Raw genomic sequence first — 17,707 nt, 5'->3', positions numbered from 1 at the left:
ATTTGTAACAATTTTTGCATAAATGCTATGAACCTGAAAATTGCTTCTAAAATGCGTATTTTTATATTAAAACTATATTAAAAATCATAATTGAAAAATAAATAACAGCAAATATGTTAGAATTATAAATCATATACGATCTTTTACATTCTTTAAGTAATATAATAGTAGTTTATGTGACTGCTACATAATGAGAGGCATTAAAATACGAGTGTGGGTTTAAGAAATGAACGTTAGTGAGTTTCTTAATAGGAGCACACGAGTGTTTTAATGCCTAATTATGTACAGTTACATACACTTCTTTATCTAAACACATACTTAAAACTACATATAAAATTAAAAGATAAACTGTACGTCAAATGGCGGTGAATGAAAACTTTTTTCACGCATGTCACACATCCGTAGTTTTTTTTTTAATTCCTAGACAAACGAATGAAGTCTCTATTCTTATGTCACTCGAGATCAAATATCGTGCGGTTTATATTAAAAAAACACTAAATTGACGTTTCGTATCGATCACTGTTTTAATATCTATGGATACTAGAATAGAGACCATGAGTATTATATTCTTTGATAGAGACCCACTTGGTTTTGACTGCTGTTCCAAATTTAAACTCATAAGTCTCATAACGTTACAAAAAATCTGTAATGTAATGTACCTACATTAAAGTACAGATTTTACCTACTACCACAAATAAGAAAGTTCTCATAGTCAAATAAGTTGCAATAAAGCTGGTAATTTCCTACAGTTTCTGAACGCATTATAGAGCACTAATGACATGTGTGTAGATAAACTATTTTTTTTAAAACGTTTTTCAAAATGTTTTAATAAAAAGACACGTCAAGATTGTTTACCATCTTTCTAATACTAAAAAATCTAACTATAACTAAAGTAAGAATTTAAAATTACACTCGCGATCCTATATTATATAGGCACGCACGGCATACACGATGACACGCACTTATTACGTTCAGCAGTTAGAAGTTTTATTTTTATTGGAAAAAGGTAAGCATTTGACCACAATCTCTCCATTCTCACCTGTTGGTAAGTGCCGATGCATTCTAGGATGGAACATTGAAAAAGGAATTCGCAAATTGTGGCAGCGAGTCAATTACATTATAATTTATATATTATATCATTTGGCTGTAGTATTTATTTAGTTTAAGTGTTTGCGATTTCTATAAGACATTTTAGTACCTGGAAACTATATAGGTAAGTTAAGTAATATTGTGTTCCATTGCATTTTTTGGTGCAGCATTGATTAGTTTTTAATTGTGTTATACGTAAACGTATGTCAATATACTTGATTACCCCCTTGTAAGTAGGTATGGTTTTGTTAATCTCAATAAAGTGATCTACTTTTAAATATTATCTTGTCTTGTGTTACACATCCTGTAAGGTTTGCTGCAGACGTAATATAGTCACACATATGGTATCGTCTTGGGTCGGCCCATTCGTTTTTCGTCAAGTTCTTAAATTAGTCCTATTCTGCTTTCGTCACGCATTCTACATTGAAAGCCACCGACGATTGTGACGAATGTAGAATGGGTGACGAAAGCAGAATAGGACTAATTTAAGAAATTGACGAAAAACGAATGGGTCCTTAAATACTTTTTTATTTTGGTTAGTACGACCGTCCATTAGTAGCACCATATGTACTGTAAAAGTAATGTAAGGGTCACAGTGATTTGAATTTTGATTTACTCAGGCGTACTTAGGTATATGCCAAAGGAAGGAGGATTTTAGAACACTAAAACTCTGCATAATTCATAATAATTTAATAAATTACAGATACACAATACATCTATTCACACACATCAAATAAATTAATGAGGTTAAATAGGTCAATAACCTAGCCGACTACTTATTGTCTGACCGTGCGTCCACGATCCTACAGCGAGGCTTCGTTGATCACTGTGATGAGTCTATTGTTGGCGTTATGGCACTTGTTCTTCCACTTGAGGGGGGGGTCGGGGGAGCGCGGGGGGTCGGGAGAGGCGGCGCGCGGCGGGGAGTTGGCCACCACGATGGACCAGCGCCGGTTGCGCCGCTCGGCCATGGTCGGCAGCTCCGCTATGAGGTTGTTCTCGTATTCGCTTAGCATTAGGTAGTTTTCGACCTGGGGAAATATTATGATGTTGTTAGTTGGGACATTTTTGAAGTGAAAACTTCTTTAGCGGCGCTGTGCACTTTTTGAGGTGGGGAAAATGTTTTTAAACTCGCGACAGGTCACGTGACCGACAGATTGAAAATTCGTAAGACGGACTCGTGACCTGATCGAAAAACTGTTACAATGTCATTGAGTTTTCACTTCTGCCGGCACTGCCGGAGTGCAACCCGTTGGTTTTTTTTCATGTTAGTGAGACGTCATATCAGGTCTAAAGTCTTAGATTTTAGAAGTTAATGCCGTTGTAATAATCAGTTTTAAACCAAATTACAAGTAATCAAAAAAATACCGAGCTTAATTTTAGCGCTGTATCTCTACGTATTTATTGAAGGGTAAAAATCTGTGATATGTACCCAAATATCTTCACCTGTTTAGTAGCTACCCAAATAATACAAACAAGCCTTTGCCTTTTGGTTTGGGACTAGGTGAACATTTCTAATGAAATTTCAATATATGTCTGATCAAGATCTGTCTTAGGTAAAATTAGATTCAACGCGAATATTATTTCACCCCAGATGAAGTTGACAGCACCCCTAGGTACCTACATGTAACAGCTTACCATCAACAGGCTGTAGACTATAAAACATACAGGGTGCTTCCTGTAACAGGAGCAATAAATTAAACTAAAGGCTGTACTCCTCAAACTAACCAACATTTGTTCAGCAACTTTTAAAAATAACTCATGTTTTCATTTTTATTACACTTTAAAGTTTATTCTAAGACGCATTGCAAATTTTGTTATGTTTAAAGCGTGACAAGCAGCGTCAAACACAGTGATGTCAGCGTACATTGAAGGCAATATTTATTTTGTATGAAAAAGAGGAAGTCTAAAGGATTCATAATTTTTTTTCTACTCCAGCACTTAAATGTGTCAATTAAATGACTGACAGTGATATCTAAAGCAATGTCATTTGAATGCTTTGTCTATAGGCTCATAAGATGACTGCTAGCAGTCATCTTATGAGTATAATACAACTGCTTTATTTTTTTTAAAGATACAAGTTCCGATCATCTTGATTGAAAGAGGTATGTTTTCATTTACAATAATAACTCTTTTTTTTTTTAAATAATAACTCAATTTTTTTTAAATAATAACTCTTTTTTTTTAATAATAACTCTTTTTTTTTAAATAATAACTCTTTTTTTTTTTTTTGCTGCAGCTGTCATAGAAAAAGTAATGTATGCAACAGCTCATAATTGGTTCTTAAAATTCTCGGGTCTTTTTTTACAAAACTCGACTACGTCTCGTTTTGTAACTTCGACCCTTGAATTTTAAGAACCCTTATTATATCACTGTTGCATAAACTACTATAAAAGTTGCTGAACAAATGTTGGTCAGTTTGAGGAGTACAGCCTTTAGTTTAATTTATTGCTCCTGTTACAGGAAGCACCCTGTATATACACTGAAATAAATGTCATATACTAAGAAAAAGTGACCCAGGCCTCCAGTGCTCCAGGCTGTGTGTGGCCCGGTGACCGAGTGGCAACAGGCACATGCCGCGATAGCAGAGGACGCTGGTTCGATTCCACCCTGGGGCACTTTTTCTTAGTATGTGACATTTATTTCAATTTATAATTTAAATAGTTGTGTTTCTACTTGAAATAAAAACAAATATTTTCAGAAAATAATTTAATTTGTTCTAATACGCATATAATATACGCATAAAATTCGGGTTTGAGCAATGATATTATATAACCATAGATAGGTTATACTCATACTTGAGGAGCACAAAAAATACTTCCATATTTATTTCTGTGCCTACGAAGAAATCTGTTATTTTTTATTATTTTTTCATTCCATCCATCTTTGTCACACTCGTTGTTAAACATAAGCTCGTCTTTTTCTTTTTCGGTGTGCGGGAGCTCGTTAGCAATTCCCGCTTTTCCAGCCGCGACTAAAGGCAACTTGTCCAATTTGTCACAAGGTAAGCGCTTCAATTTTGGAACGCTTATAACCTATCTTGAGTTATAAATCATTGGGTTTGAGTACCTTATTACAACTAGTAATGCAATCCCCGCCGCAGTCGAGGTCCTCGAGCAGATGGTCCGGGATCTCGAGGTCGAGGTCGAGGTCCAGGCCGCCCTCCTCGCTGATGCAGGTGAGCTCGGGCGGCACGGTGGGCGGCGGGGAGCCCAGGCTGCCGGGCCCGAGGCTGTCCAGCAGGAAGTCGCGCCCCGTGCGCCCGGGGGCGACTATATCTGCTCCTAGAACTGAGAGTGCAAGGTCACAGAATAAATACAGAACACTAAACTACCGACTACACTGAGACTAGGTATAGTTTGTAGCTTTCTAATAGACCCCGAAGGCTAATCCTATTGTCTATTGTTAAGAAAAACCGCTCGTGCCACGTGCCACAACCACCTGCATAAAAAATCGGTACTTCGGTTACTGAGTGCCGGCGAGTCGAACGCTACAAAACCAGTCTAAAATGTGTCATCGAGATGCGTAACAAAGGCGCGTTATCGGAGAGCGCACCTACACTGGTTTTTTGAGCGTTGGACTAGCCCGCGCTCAGGTGCCAAATAGAATAATTAGGACCCTTTTTTGCAGGTAAGTAGCACGTGCGGTTTTACTGAACAATAGACAATAGGATAAGCCTTCGGGGTCTACTAGAAAGCTACAAACTATACAGAAGATTCACTCTCTAACAAAACGCGTCGTTTACGACAGATATGACCGCTAGGTGGCGCAAGCGCGAGCTGGCGTCCGTTCCTTAGCGGTGCGCGGCAACTACTATGGCTATAGACACCAAAATTGGGTGTAAATTGGGTTTTATTAGGTACTTGTAGCGACGCGACGAAATCGCGGAGTGAGCCACGCCTGGCAAGGTTATGCTTTGGTTTCCTCCGATAGCGGTGCCGTCATATAGCGGCCGTCTCCATACAAACACTACGACATCCATATTTAGCCGTATTATTTAGTATGGAGACGGCCGCTATATGACGGCACCGCTATCCTAGGAAAACCGATCTTTAGATTACCTATTTTACATAGATGAATGGTTAACGTTATCATCATTGACATTTGTGTACGATATGAGTGCGACTTCCAAAAATTCAAAACCTCGCTTTGCCACCCAACTCAATGGTCTCACGCCGACGGATACAGTACCTATAGGTATATTATATAAATTTTCCCGTTTATTCTGACCTCAAATCTTCGGAACCCTTGTGTTTAGGTAGGTATAAACAGTCCGCAATTTTATCGGCCACAATTATGTAAGTTTCTCATGCATCCAAGTCCCACTAGAAGGATTCTCGAGGTACAGTCGCCATCAGATATATTAGAGCGGCCGAGGTGCTCAAAAATATCTGAACACGCATTCTAGCGCCTTGACAATAGAGGCGTGTTCAGATATTTGTGAGCGCCTTGGCTGCTCCGAATGACTCCGATGTATCTGATGGCGACTGTACCTAAGGCGGTGGCGGCGCCGGCGGCCGTGCGCGGCTCGCGGTCGCGGCTGCGGCGCGGTTGGCACGCTGACTCGCACGTCACTGTGCCGCCGTTTTCTCTGAAAAAAAAGAAATTAATATTGTATTATACATATATTATATTTTTAAATGAAATAAATATTATCTTTATCTTATAAAACACATTCTTGTTTGAAGTTTGATAAACTCTTACCGGTTCTTAAGAAAGAGACTTGCTGTGTAAACGTACATCAGTAGGTACCTACGTGGTTAGCGTCTAAACCAGTGGTTCCTAACCTTTTCAGTCCGGTCACCCCTATGACTAACTAGGGAACCTGATTTTACCCCTCCTCCCAATGGTAATAAAAAAATTTAACGTGTACGTTTGTTGTATTGTTATATTAGGTTAGCTTATTACCCCCGTAAAATACCAGTTTTACCCCCACGGGGTAGGGTTCCCCAGGTTAGGAACCACTGGTCTAAACAATGCTACAGTTATTTAATTTAAAGTTTTTGTTGCTCAACACTACGCTTACGCTATTATTAACGCCGCTCCAAACTATCGCGGTGCTATGCGACGTAAGCGCCAGCCGCCATAAGGGACCTTTTCCCGTGGAATGTCACAATTTTCCGCTTATGTATAAACACATCCAGAGTGCTTTTCCCGAACAGTACCGTTGGCGAGGGCATCACACGACCAGTCGGCCACTCCTATATCTTACAACTCCAATAGCAGGTGTATTTTTGCTAATAGTAGGCTAACATAACGATGACATATATAGTCCTCCTCATCGTTTTCGTTGACGGCGACCCTAAATAAATATATTATGGACGTCTAGCGTGAGCCCTAATGTGGCTGGCCAGGCCGAACTTGGTCTTAAATACTCTGTTGCACGCGTGACAATAAAGTTGGCCAGCTGCGTTGACCGTGTACACGTAGCAGGGCTTAGATCTCTCTTTCCGTGACTTGCGTTTTGTGTCTAGGCTTGTGAGGCAGTTATCTTCAAACATTTTGACACCGTTATGGATGGTAGAACGCCAAGACGACCTTCTCCAGCAAGCTCCTCCCAACGCTCAGGGTCGATGGCGCAAGCGCTCAGATGCCGTTTGAGCACGTCTTTGTAGCGCAGGTGCTGACCACCGTGCTTCCGTTTACCCACTGCCAACTCAGAGATGACATACTTGGTGTGTTTATGTGCAACGCTCCGGCGATGCAGGTCGATGCAGAAGAGAGACAGGGAACCGATGATGGAGCACGTGGAGCTGAAGTAGTAGCCCGCCTTGCCGCCGCACCCGACGTTTATGTACCCTGGAACATTTATTTGGATATAATGAAAATAATGCTAATCTAAACACAAAATATTGTTAGACACGAAAGACGTAAAAGCGTTATAAAACGTAATCACATAGTATAAAACAAAGTCGCTTCCCGCTGTCTGTCTGTCCCTATGCTTAGATCTTTAAAACTACGCAACGGATTTTGATGCGGTTTTTAGGGTTCCGTAGCCAAATGGCAAAAAACGGAACCCTTATAGATTCGTCATGTCTGTCTGTCTGTCTGTCTGTCTGTCCGTCTGTCCGTCTGTCTGTCCGTCCGTATGTCACAGCCACTTTTCTCCGAAACTATAAGAACTATACTGTTGAAACTTGGTAAGTAGATGTATTCTGTGAACCGCGTTAAGATTTTTTTCACGTGTGGGGTATCTATGGATAGGTCTTCAAAAATGATATTGAGGTTTCTAATATCATTTTTTTCTAAACTGAATAGTTTGCGCGAGAGACACTTCCGAAGTGGTAAAATGTGTCCCCCCCCTCCTGTAACTTCTAAAATAAGAGAATGATAAAACTAAAAAAAATATATGATGTACATTACCATGTAAACTTCCACCGAAAATTGGTTTGAACGAGATCTAGTAAGTAGTTTTTTTTTATACGTCATAAATCGCCTAAATACGGAACCCTTCATGGGCGAGTTCGACTCGCACTTGGCCGCTTTTTTTAATAGATAGACTGATTCAAGAGGAAGTTGTTTATGTATAATTTGTTAACCCGTGCGAAGCCGGGGCGGGTCGCTAGTAAGTAAGTAAATATAACAAACGCTAAAGGTCATGCAGAGAGTTTGACTTGAATGTTGGCGTTAAACTTGACCGTTGGGCGAGCCGCTTATTTTTTGTGTGCCTTATTCCACTTTGGACTCCAGCGATGAACGGCTGCCAGATGCCTTGATTTAGTAATTAGGATAGCTAGTGTAGCAAGTAACCTAAATATAGGAGATCTGTTGATTTCTAAATTGTGGATTTCATGCTTTTTTTCGGGGCTCGCTCTTTGTCTATAGGCTCTGATACTCGTAAGTAGGTAATAATTAATTATGGAGTAGGTAAAGCAACATCGTAAGAATATTAGATGTCTTTATTATCTATTTACATATTAATTCGCCTCTAACATAAGATTAGTATTAATTGCGACTTATAAAAACTTTCGTATCTGTCTTTCACCCTAAGTTTATCTCCTAGCATCAAGAGGGTGTTCTACCTCAATTAGCCATAAAGAAACCATAATGGCGACATTTACTAGAATACTTCGTATTTTATTGAAAGCCTTGACCTGAGCCTATAATTTGATCACAGTTTCATGGCTTTTGCTTTGTTTCTTTTCTTTGTAGTTATTATATTAGACCTTGAATTCTTGTAGTAATATTTCAGATTATTTTACACTGGTTTTTAGGTATTTTTTTGGAAAAAAGGCTTGAAGAGCCTAAAGTTCATTTCGCACATCCACCTACTCGAATAACTTATGGGGGCCATTATGATGGAGATATGATCTTGACGTACGTATGATAGCAAGTGACTGATGGAGATTGGTAAATCGCCGGCGAGTTTTGTAGCGCATCATGAAAAGGCGAGTTCCTGCCGTTTCAACACTATAATACACTTTTTAATTGCGCGGGTGCCGTTAACATCACGCGTTGGCAAAACAACGCTAGGGTTGACAAGCTTAATATAATTTTGCAAATGAAAAAAGGGAAGGGAAAACGCGTAGAGCGATACGCCGATAGCACGTTCGCGTCAGGTAAAGTTGCGTTCACACGACAAAACATCGCTTGAGCTGAGGGTACACACTACACTATTACTAAGACTTCGCTGTCCGTCTGTCTGTCTAGTGTCTGTCTGTCTGTCTATCTGTCTGTCTGTCCGTTTGTCCGTCTGTCTGTCACCATTGTATCTCATGAACCGTGATAGCTAGGCAGTTTAAATTTTCACAGATGATGTATTTCTGTTAGCGCTATAATAAATAGTTTAAGTGGGGCTCCCATACAACAAACGTGTTTTTATTGCCGTTTTTTGCGTAATGGTACAGAACCCTCCGTACGCGAATCCGTCTCGCAATTGGCCGGTTTTTCGTTAGGGCCACTCCCTTGTTGCGTCGTTGCGTCGCGTTGCGTCGACGCAACGTCGACGCAACTGCACAGCGACGCCATTTTCCATAGCGCTGACCAGACGCCGACGCCCGAAAGACGCCAAATGTGGGGTGGCCCTTAATTATTACCTGAGAGCGGTACGCCGATGGCGATGGGCACGGCCTGCGAGCACTGGACGAAGCCCCACGTGCGCGCAAAGTTGCGAGAACGCACACGCTCGTATGTGTACATCTTCAGCGAGTAGTGGTAGCCGCCGCAGAAAATACCTGTAACATATTTTTTTTATCCTGTACATTCATATATGAAGAGAGATCTAACTTAACCCTAAACTTGGCAGCTCGCATTCTTATGCACGTTACACTTTTCAAAAATCTATGCAAAAAGTTAACGCAGCTTAATATTATTTTTGACCCATAAGTTTCGACTTGATACTTGTTTGGTAAAAATATGTTTTATGTCGCTACCTACCTTCTCAAGTTTTCGGCATTCTGGAGTGGATTGATAGGATTTTCAGTACCTTAATATGTACCTATGTACTTAAATGCTCAAAATTGCTGTAAGTGGACAAATGCAGCCACGCATTTCTAAAAAAATCCCTTAGCACCGATGCCAGGCGTCTAACTAAGGATGTAATGCTAATTAATTTCACTTAATGTTGCTTTTAAGAAGTTTCTTTTTGTGTTCATTTCAAAGCGCGATACAACACTATCATAGTCAGTGATATAGTGATCGATCATAATATCTCACCAACCCTATCTCCCTAACATGGCGACATGGCACTAATGGCACTATCGTATTTTTATAAGAATGTTTAGTCGGTTTAGGCTTCCGGTAGACATCTCGGCCTAGATCTGTGATGAAAACGTGCCAGAAATGTCGCTAGTCAGACTGATTGCGTCGTAATCGTATTTCACGACGTACAAGTGATCTCAGCGCAAATGTTATTATATCTTCTACATATCTGTTTATGCATATAATAGGTACCTACCTATAGCAGTAGAATATATATGGAATTAAAAAGAAATACCGGGACTACTTAATATTATATATGTAATAGGATTATCCGAGTCTGATGATTGCTGCTAATTAATAGTAGGTGCTTAATGTGAAAAAATACATGGAATATGACGAAATGTTATTTAGCGAATAAAGTTCATTCCCAAAGATTTTCGTAAATGCCATGAGTAGTGGCCAGCGCGCAGCCGAAGATGGCCGCCTGCGTGAAGTACTTACTACCTATGTGGTACACGGTAGAGTTCTGGCGGACTAGCAGAACATCTTGGTAAACAAGGGCTTTAATAAACTCACCATAAACCCACGCAAACATAACGTATCCCCTATACGACCCCTCTACAGCCGTCAAGGCCATAGTGGCCAGTGCGCATCCGAAGACGGCCGCCTGCGTGAGGTACTGGCGCGCGATGCGGCACTCGGCAGAGTTCTGGCGGACTAGCAGGCCGAAGGCCGCGCACCCGACGGCCCAGGCAAGGCCGAGGTACGCCTGGAGCAGCTCGGCTGTTTCGCCTAGACCTGGAAATGAAAATGGATGTATCATAAATTATTTTTAATTTTCCCTTATAGTGATTAGGGGCGTTTTTTATTTTCTGGGTGAAACCAGGACAGCGAACCGGAGTTTATAGAATCAAGGCATTTCAACTTTTTGTTTATTGAACCCACTTAAATACGGAACCCTAAATAAAAAACCTATTAACCTGCACGGTCAGGACAGGACTATATTTACATAATGTTCCTGTATAAATAACTAATGACTGTGGATGGGACCTTATTGCTTTTTGTGAGAAAACTCGGATAACAACGATAAATCTATCTACTTATTTAAAAACCTCGCTACGTAGGTACCTATGTACTTAGATAGATGTATCGCCTTTGTAAACTCATTAATTGTTTTAAATTTCATTGACATCGTTTTCATACCAAATAAGAAACAATTTATTCAGTTGACAGGAAACTGTGAGCTGTGAGCCTATTATGAAACTGTAAATTGAGGAAAGCTGTATAAGTATAGCGTCCTGCTTGCGACATCATCAATAAATTATAAAGCAAACTTTTGTTCCCGGGCAATAAATTTCAAAGGGCAGCTCATGGCGAATGAAACGCTAATTTCATCAGATACTTCGCAACATAAACTTTTATCCAAATCATCCGGTCTGCCTATAGCTGAGTAAATGTTATTTGTTTTTTCTGCCCAACCATCGCGAGTCGTAATAATATGTGGCGTCATACTTCCTTTGTAGATAGACAAAGTTTATGGTTTCAATGAAAGTTAATTGAATAGGGTACTTACCCTATTCATAAGGGTAGTACCCAAAACGACTCAAAACTATGCAGTCTGTAAATAAGGCTTGAGTAGGTTTTTTAGGTTGTAGTAGTTTAAGTCTAAGCCTGATTTTATTTACAGAGTATTAAGTAATTTGCATACACTCGAGTTGTTTTGGTCCTCGCTGTAACGTCTTGCAAAAGTGACGAGTGTGATGAGGATGAGCCATAATGATTTTTATTATTTTCTAAATATTAATCGACTCATTTTCATGGATCTAGCTTGAGCATATTCTTTTTTGTAGAACCGTGGCCGAGTCTTTATTACAAGAGTCCATTTTGAGTTAAGCAAAAAAAGACTGGTCTTAAAATATATCGAGGCCACAATCGTCTCGTTACATTGAGTGCTGCAAATTTAAATTAGTAAGACACAATAAGTCTTAGCCAACTTTAAAAAGAGATTATTTTCTCCTCACCTTCCTCCTCAGCATGGTACGCCAAATAAAATATGGGTGTGTTGATCCCGAAAGCTGATATTCCGGTGGACATGAGTAGTATGCGGACGGTTTTCGACCTTAAAGTGGAAAAGTCAAAGAAGGGTTGGCGGTCGTCTGCTTTAGTCCTGTCTTTCATTTTGCGTTTGATTTTATTCTGGTTTTTGAGGTGCAGTATGGCACGGCGTTGCGGGTGGTAGAGGGACGCGGAGCGGTAGAAGGTGCCGAGGATGAACGTCACGAACACGACCCCAGTGACGGCCTGCAGGCCTAGTCGCCAGCCGATTGCCCTGTAAATGTTAAAGAAGTTTACAAACTTAAGCCTTAAAGGCTTCGTCACACAGGCGCGTTTTCCGGGCGGGGCGTGAGAAGGGCGCGCCGTTTTTTTACATATAAAACGCCCACGCTTCGCTCACGTCTCGCTCACGCCCCGCCCGGAAAAGCCGCCTGTGTGACGAAGCCATTAATAAGTCTACAGATCGACAGAGGAGCGCATAGCCATCGAATATTAGAAGTTCTGGATCCCAACTTTATTAGGTAATCGAGTATACGAGCTTGTGTCATTGTTCTTTGTTTTCTCAAAGAGAAAGCAAATAGGTATACTAACCTTATCGCACCTTTGATGAACGTGGACATGACAGCGATGCCGAGCCCGCTGCCGCTGACTATGAATATCTCCACAAATTCTCTCCGTCTCTTGAAGTACTGCGCGACCATCAACGTCGAACAGTCTCTTGTCAGTCCCACGCCGACGCCGACAACAGTCCCTGTAACAAATTAACGGGGTTTAATGTTGTGATTCTCACCACCAGCTTTCTGTGTCTTAGAATACCGTGTCAATGTCGAACATTCTTGGAGCAAAATGACTGGTTTTGTTTCATGAACTGGGTAATTCCTTGCTCACTACACCACCTGAGACTAACTCCGCTACTACATATTCTCGTGTGACAAAACGGACATACTTCCTGGAGGAATATAATTATCACCTATATAATTATGCGAGGAAAGCTGTACACGTATCTGCTAAGAAATCTAAGGTGTTTGTGAAGTCTCCAATCGAATCAGTATTGGGCGTATTATTTGGGACCAAGGCCTAAACCCTCTTGGAGTTAGGTAAGTAGTGGACGTATATAGTATAATGAGATTGATGAGACTATAAATATGTCCACCAGCTCCCACTTATCTTGTAGTACTGTGCAACCATCACATTGACCAATTATTCTTCTAAGGGGAACTGTCTCTCGGCAGTCCCATGCCGAACATAGTCCCTGGAGGAACATAACGGCGATTTATGTATGTAGCGGTCAATTTAATGCGTGGATACGTAGATTTGTGTGTTACGATGTTATATTAATAATTATATTGTCTTTTATAATATTTATTTAGTATGGTGTATATAAACATTCCCACAAAAACATATTTATTGTTGCAGTTGTAGTACCTACTCTAGAGTTAGACCAAGTTAAGTCTGCAAGGAATTTGAAAGCACACGCAGTGCAAGTGTTATAATATACGTCAAATTTCTATTAAACTGTGACGTATAAATAACACTTCCACTGCGTGTGCTATCAACACCATTGCAGACTTATCAAGATAAGGTCAAGATCTAAACTCTACATGTATGTACTTAAAGTCGATATATTACTTTTTTGTGGCTCTAAATTTGTTCTAAATAGTAAAAAGTTTAAACCGGCCCCCCACCTCAATGAAAACTAAACTACAGACTGTCACGTAAGTAGACATACAAACACAAGAAGTATAAACACCGCTGTCAGACCATGACATCGGCGAAATTGCCCCACTGGGCTGAAGCCATAATTTTAAAAGTGAATGAACATTGTTTTATTAGATTAAACTGATTTAAACTGTTTATTGTGTGTACTTTCTCAAAAGAATGTCATGGATAGCTACTTCTCGAACTTCAGTGATCATTTAAAAGTGTTACAGTGATTCGTGGTTAAATAGTTAAGTGTGGTTGAGTTGCAATGCAATGGTGATAGCTTCGATGTTCGGAAGGTGAGTAGCACTCTTCAGTCCGTTCTTTTACGTGTTCATTAGTTATCCTACAATTCGGATTCAGACTACGCCAGCATTACATACTCTTGCAGTAAGGCGGTGCGACATTGCTGCCGCAAATTTAATGTCAAAAATCCGGGCATCAAAATCGAATTTGACATTTGCGGTAGCAATGCAGTTGACAACAATGTTACGCCGCATCAACGCTTTTAATGCAGTCTGCATCCGCGCTGTACCTTAATCGTACTTTATGGTACTCATACATACTCTCGCAGAGCTCAATGCCCAGATATTACCTCTCTAAGTGAGAATATTTTCGTCTTCATTGCACACGTATAGGAATTGTCTATTTAGAAGAGTGAGAAAAGTGGAACGCAGAATTGCTGACTCAGGTTAGGAATGGTACGACCTCATGCATGAATTGCATTTCAGATTCTCTGAACCCTACTAGTGTGAATCTAGGGGATTCTTGCAAGTACCAATCTGCTGAGTCCATGTCAAAAACCCGTATTTAATTTAGTAATTTATTGTTGTTTTTTTTTCATCTAACTTGGCAGAACAATTTTAGTTTGTATTAACCATATTATGTTTCATGTCAAACGTAGGTAAATAATACACTAAAGAGTAATGAAAACGGGTGAAAGTGAGTCGGCTCTTCACCAACCGCTGAAATTAAGCGATAGACCGGATAACATAGCTGTAAAGGTCATCTTTCTAAATTTTATTAATTTCGAATTAGGTATACACAAAAAAAAACTTTAGAAAACCCCACCAGGTACCAACTACCAAGTAAAGATTGCATCGCGCCGACCTACCTACATTAGGTACATAGTATAGATTTAGATACATCTTTCCGGCTGCAAATAGCAAACACCTCATCCAGGATATTACAGCTTATCAGTGCAGGGGTCCTGACAGATTGTGACAGTTAAAAAACGGTTTTAAATTGCCTGATTTATTTCGCAGTTCGTAATTTAAGTCAATGACAGTTCTAGTAGCACTCTTGGGACTATTTCGATTGGTCTGTTGGCAACTAAAGTACAGATTATTGTATGATTGTTGTTGTAGGATGAACTGTAATTGTGTAGCAAGTGATTTTTTAAAAGAATTCAACATTGGAATATCAATAGGTACCTACTCGTATAGAAACCATTATTTCTTCAAACTTCCTTTCCTCTATGTCACTTTACTGAAATACACTTTCCGCGATGTTATTAAATACACACTAAGTAAGTAATTAAGCATTCAGAGCACTGGTATTAAAACACTTAGACATGTAAGCCTCTTAACGAATGCAGACTAAGTACTCTATAAAACGGTACTTTGTTTAAGTTTGCGATGTCGTGATTCAACTAATGAAGGTGCTTGATTCAGGGCACGGACGCTGGTATTACTCTATAATGCCTTCGTTTGTGAAAATTGTGTAAAATGCAACTATTGCAGCGATGGCAAACCGTTTAGGCTCTTATTATGCTTACTGTTACGAAATCAGCAGGTTACGTGTGTAAAAAAGCTATACTACTTCTCAAAGTAAAGTAGAGAGAGAGAGATAATATAATATTTATGTGTCGAAAGGGATGAGGGAGTGAGTCTCGAAAGAGCAGAAAAAGTCGGAAAGCTAAACCAAGGTCCGCACCTGAGGATGTCAATCGAGCTAAACGCTAATGGTGTTATTCATAAACGCCTGTTAAAAGTATAACAAGCCCTTATATTCAACAAGCGTCCTTATCCGTCATTTTGTATTTGTTAGGAAGAGACAATATTTAACAAAGGTTTGCTAAATAAATAAAATAAAAAGCTTGTATTTCAGGCAGTACCCATATACAAATTGCATTGCATAACTAATTTAAAACTAAAACTACTGACACTGTAGAGGGGTGCCACTAATGTTAAAAATGTTAAAATAAATCAAGATCTAAGCTAAGTTTTATGAATACGAGACGATAAACAATGGACAATTATCCGTATCAAAGTAGTTCAGTTTGCTATAGAAACGAAGAAAATAACATCACGGCAATGGCATCCAGTTTATATCGTTTTAATGCAATGGCCGGTCTTCGTAGGGATAAACTGCATTGCATTGCGGCGCGAGCTTAGCCTTTCTTCAGAAGATAAAAGTGTCGATTGCAGAGGTTTATGTTCAATGTTATAAATCTAGGGAGATACACTTTCATCCCCTTTAATTTAAGATAGCTGTTTGTTTAATGAGTACCAAAATATTTGTTTAATACTATAAAAGTACCTTCGATTATTGTCATTTCATTCCAAACGACCTCTTGAAGTGAGAACCCCACTGACTCGCAAAGTTTAATAACATGTCATGTCAGATACAGAACCTTAAAAATAGGGGATACTTAGAAGAGAGCTAATTTTTAAACTGATGATTATTGCATGGCTTGGCTAAAAAATTAAACAGTGTCAAACCAAAAATCAGCTCCCTATATATTCTTAGCATTCTCAGATTGAGTCGCTTTTTGGTGAAGGAAAATATCGTGAGGAAACCGGACTAATCCCAATACGGGCCTAGTTTACCCTCTGGGTTGGAAGGTCAGATGGCTGTCGCTTACATAATAACTAGTGCCCACGCCAATTACTGGGATTAGTTGCCAAGCGGACCCCAGGCTCCCTTAAGCCGTGGCAAAATACCAGGACAACGCGAAGAAGAGGATGATATTCTTAGCATTCTCAGAAAAAACTATGCTCATTAATTGCTTTGTCAAGATAAATATGGGTTTAACCACAGAACATATTAACTTGTTCTGTGGGTTCAACTTGCCAAAGTTGTTTATTATTGTTACTTCATGTTGCCCGTATCAATCGCTTTTGTATAGGGACCAGCATAACACGGCTGTATCAATTATTCTTGCTCATTTGTCGGCACATTAGTATGCGTGGCGGGGAGCCCACATTTGCCGCAATGGCAGCTAACAGCTAACATCGCTGAATGCCGACAAGGTTTTCAGGGGCCAGAACTACCGAATACAGCATAATAAAAATATAATTGACACAAGTAGATACGATAAAAGTGGGACCATCTTACGCCCACGGTCGAACGAAAGCGCGTCTATTTATCACTACATAGTATAAAACAAAGTCGCTTCCCACTGTCTGTCTGTCCCTATGTAAGCATAGATCTTTAAAACTACGCAACCGGTTTTGATGCGGTTTCTTTTAATAGATTGAGTGATTCAAGAGGAAGGTTTATGTATAATTTGTTAACCCGTGCAAAGCCGGGGCGGGTCGCTAGTTAGGTATATATGAAAGCGATTAGAGTAACAGGGCCGGCTTTAACACTAAATTGCTACGGAGTTTGCTTATCGTTATTTTGTGCTAACTCCACTACCACTATAAATATAGATCTCCTCCCATACATTCCGCAATTTAAACTATTTATATTCTTTATTGGATAAGCATATTGACAGCGCCTATGAGTCGTGTCCTCGGTGCTTGATTGATGAACAGCGAAGGAATATATAATTATGTAGGTACCTATAGACGAATCTCTAAATACATTTTTGACTTCGAAAAACGGTTCATATGACTGACAGTTATCTGACACATATGAATGAAAGTTATCCCTTCTCCATAAATATAAGGCCCACAGCTACCCAATAAACCATTACGCGCTATTAAAAAAAGGTTGGGATTGGTCAATAAAGGTTTTGATGGGCTAAATAAAATTATATTTGTCAAACCTTTTTTGCGAGTCTCTCGATATACGTGGGGTCTTCTAGTTTTATTACTTCTATAATTATTCCGTTATTCTAAGTTCGTTCAGTTTGTTGTTGATGAACGCAAGTTGTTGTATATGCTCCGTCTGAGGGGTAGATAGGTGATCTGTTAATATGAGGCACGTTAGCGAATAAAATCACCACGTTAGGTAAACGCTCGTATAGCCGAAGAATTAACTTGAATGTAGGGAT

The 17,707-nt window shown here is 39.7% G+C and overlaps 2 protein-coding genes across 4 annotated transcripts in view; one reads left to right on the top strand and one right to left on the bottom strand.

Annotated features, from left to right (window-relative positions):
* Positions 1-17,707, top strand: part of LOC134651308 (hornerin-like) — a 215,213-nt gene that overhangs the window by 17,495 nt on the left and 180,011 nt on the right. The window lies entirely within an intron of this gene.
* LOC134651321 (monocarboxylate transporter 10-like) overlaps positions 1,765-17,707 on the bottom strand; it is a 187,261-nt gene continuing 171,318 nt past the window's right edge. For all 3 annotated transcript variants that reach the window (XM_063506380.1, XM_063506382.1, XM_063506381.1), the window contains 8 exons: positions 12,376-12,535; positions 11,751-12,058; positions 10,306-10,527; positions 9,126-9,263; positions 6,762-6,888; positions 5,583-5,680; positions 4,159-4,379; positions 1,765-2,120 (listed from right to left, as the gene is read on the bottom strand). In XM_063506380.1, the coding sequence (XP_063362450.1) occupies positions 1,893-2,120; positions 4,159-4,379; positions 5,583-5,680; positions 6,762-6,888; positions 9,126-9,263; positions 10,306-10,527; positions 11,751-12,058; positions 12,376-12,535 (1,502 nt within the window). In that variant the 3' untranslated portion in view covers positions 1,765-1,892. The remainder of the gene's footprint in view (positions 2,121-4,158; positions 4,380-5,582; positions 5,681-6,761; positions 6,889-9,125; positions 9,264-10,305; positions 10,528-11,750; positions 12,059-12,375; positions 12,536-17,707) is intronic.

The sequence above is a fragment of the Cydia amplana genome, chromosome 10 (assembly GCF_948474715.1).
Source record: "Cydia amplana chromosome 10, ilCydAmpl1.1, whole genome shotgun sequence".
NCBI lineage: Eukaryota > Metazoa > Arthropoda > Insecta > Lepidoptera > Tortricidae > Cydia > Cydia amplana.
Note: the sequence above shows the minus strand (reverse complement) of the source record. Positions and strands in the feature narration are given on the sequence as shown.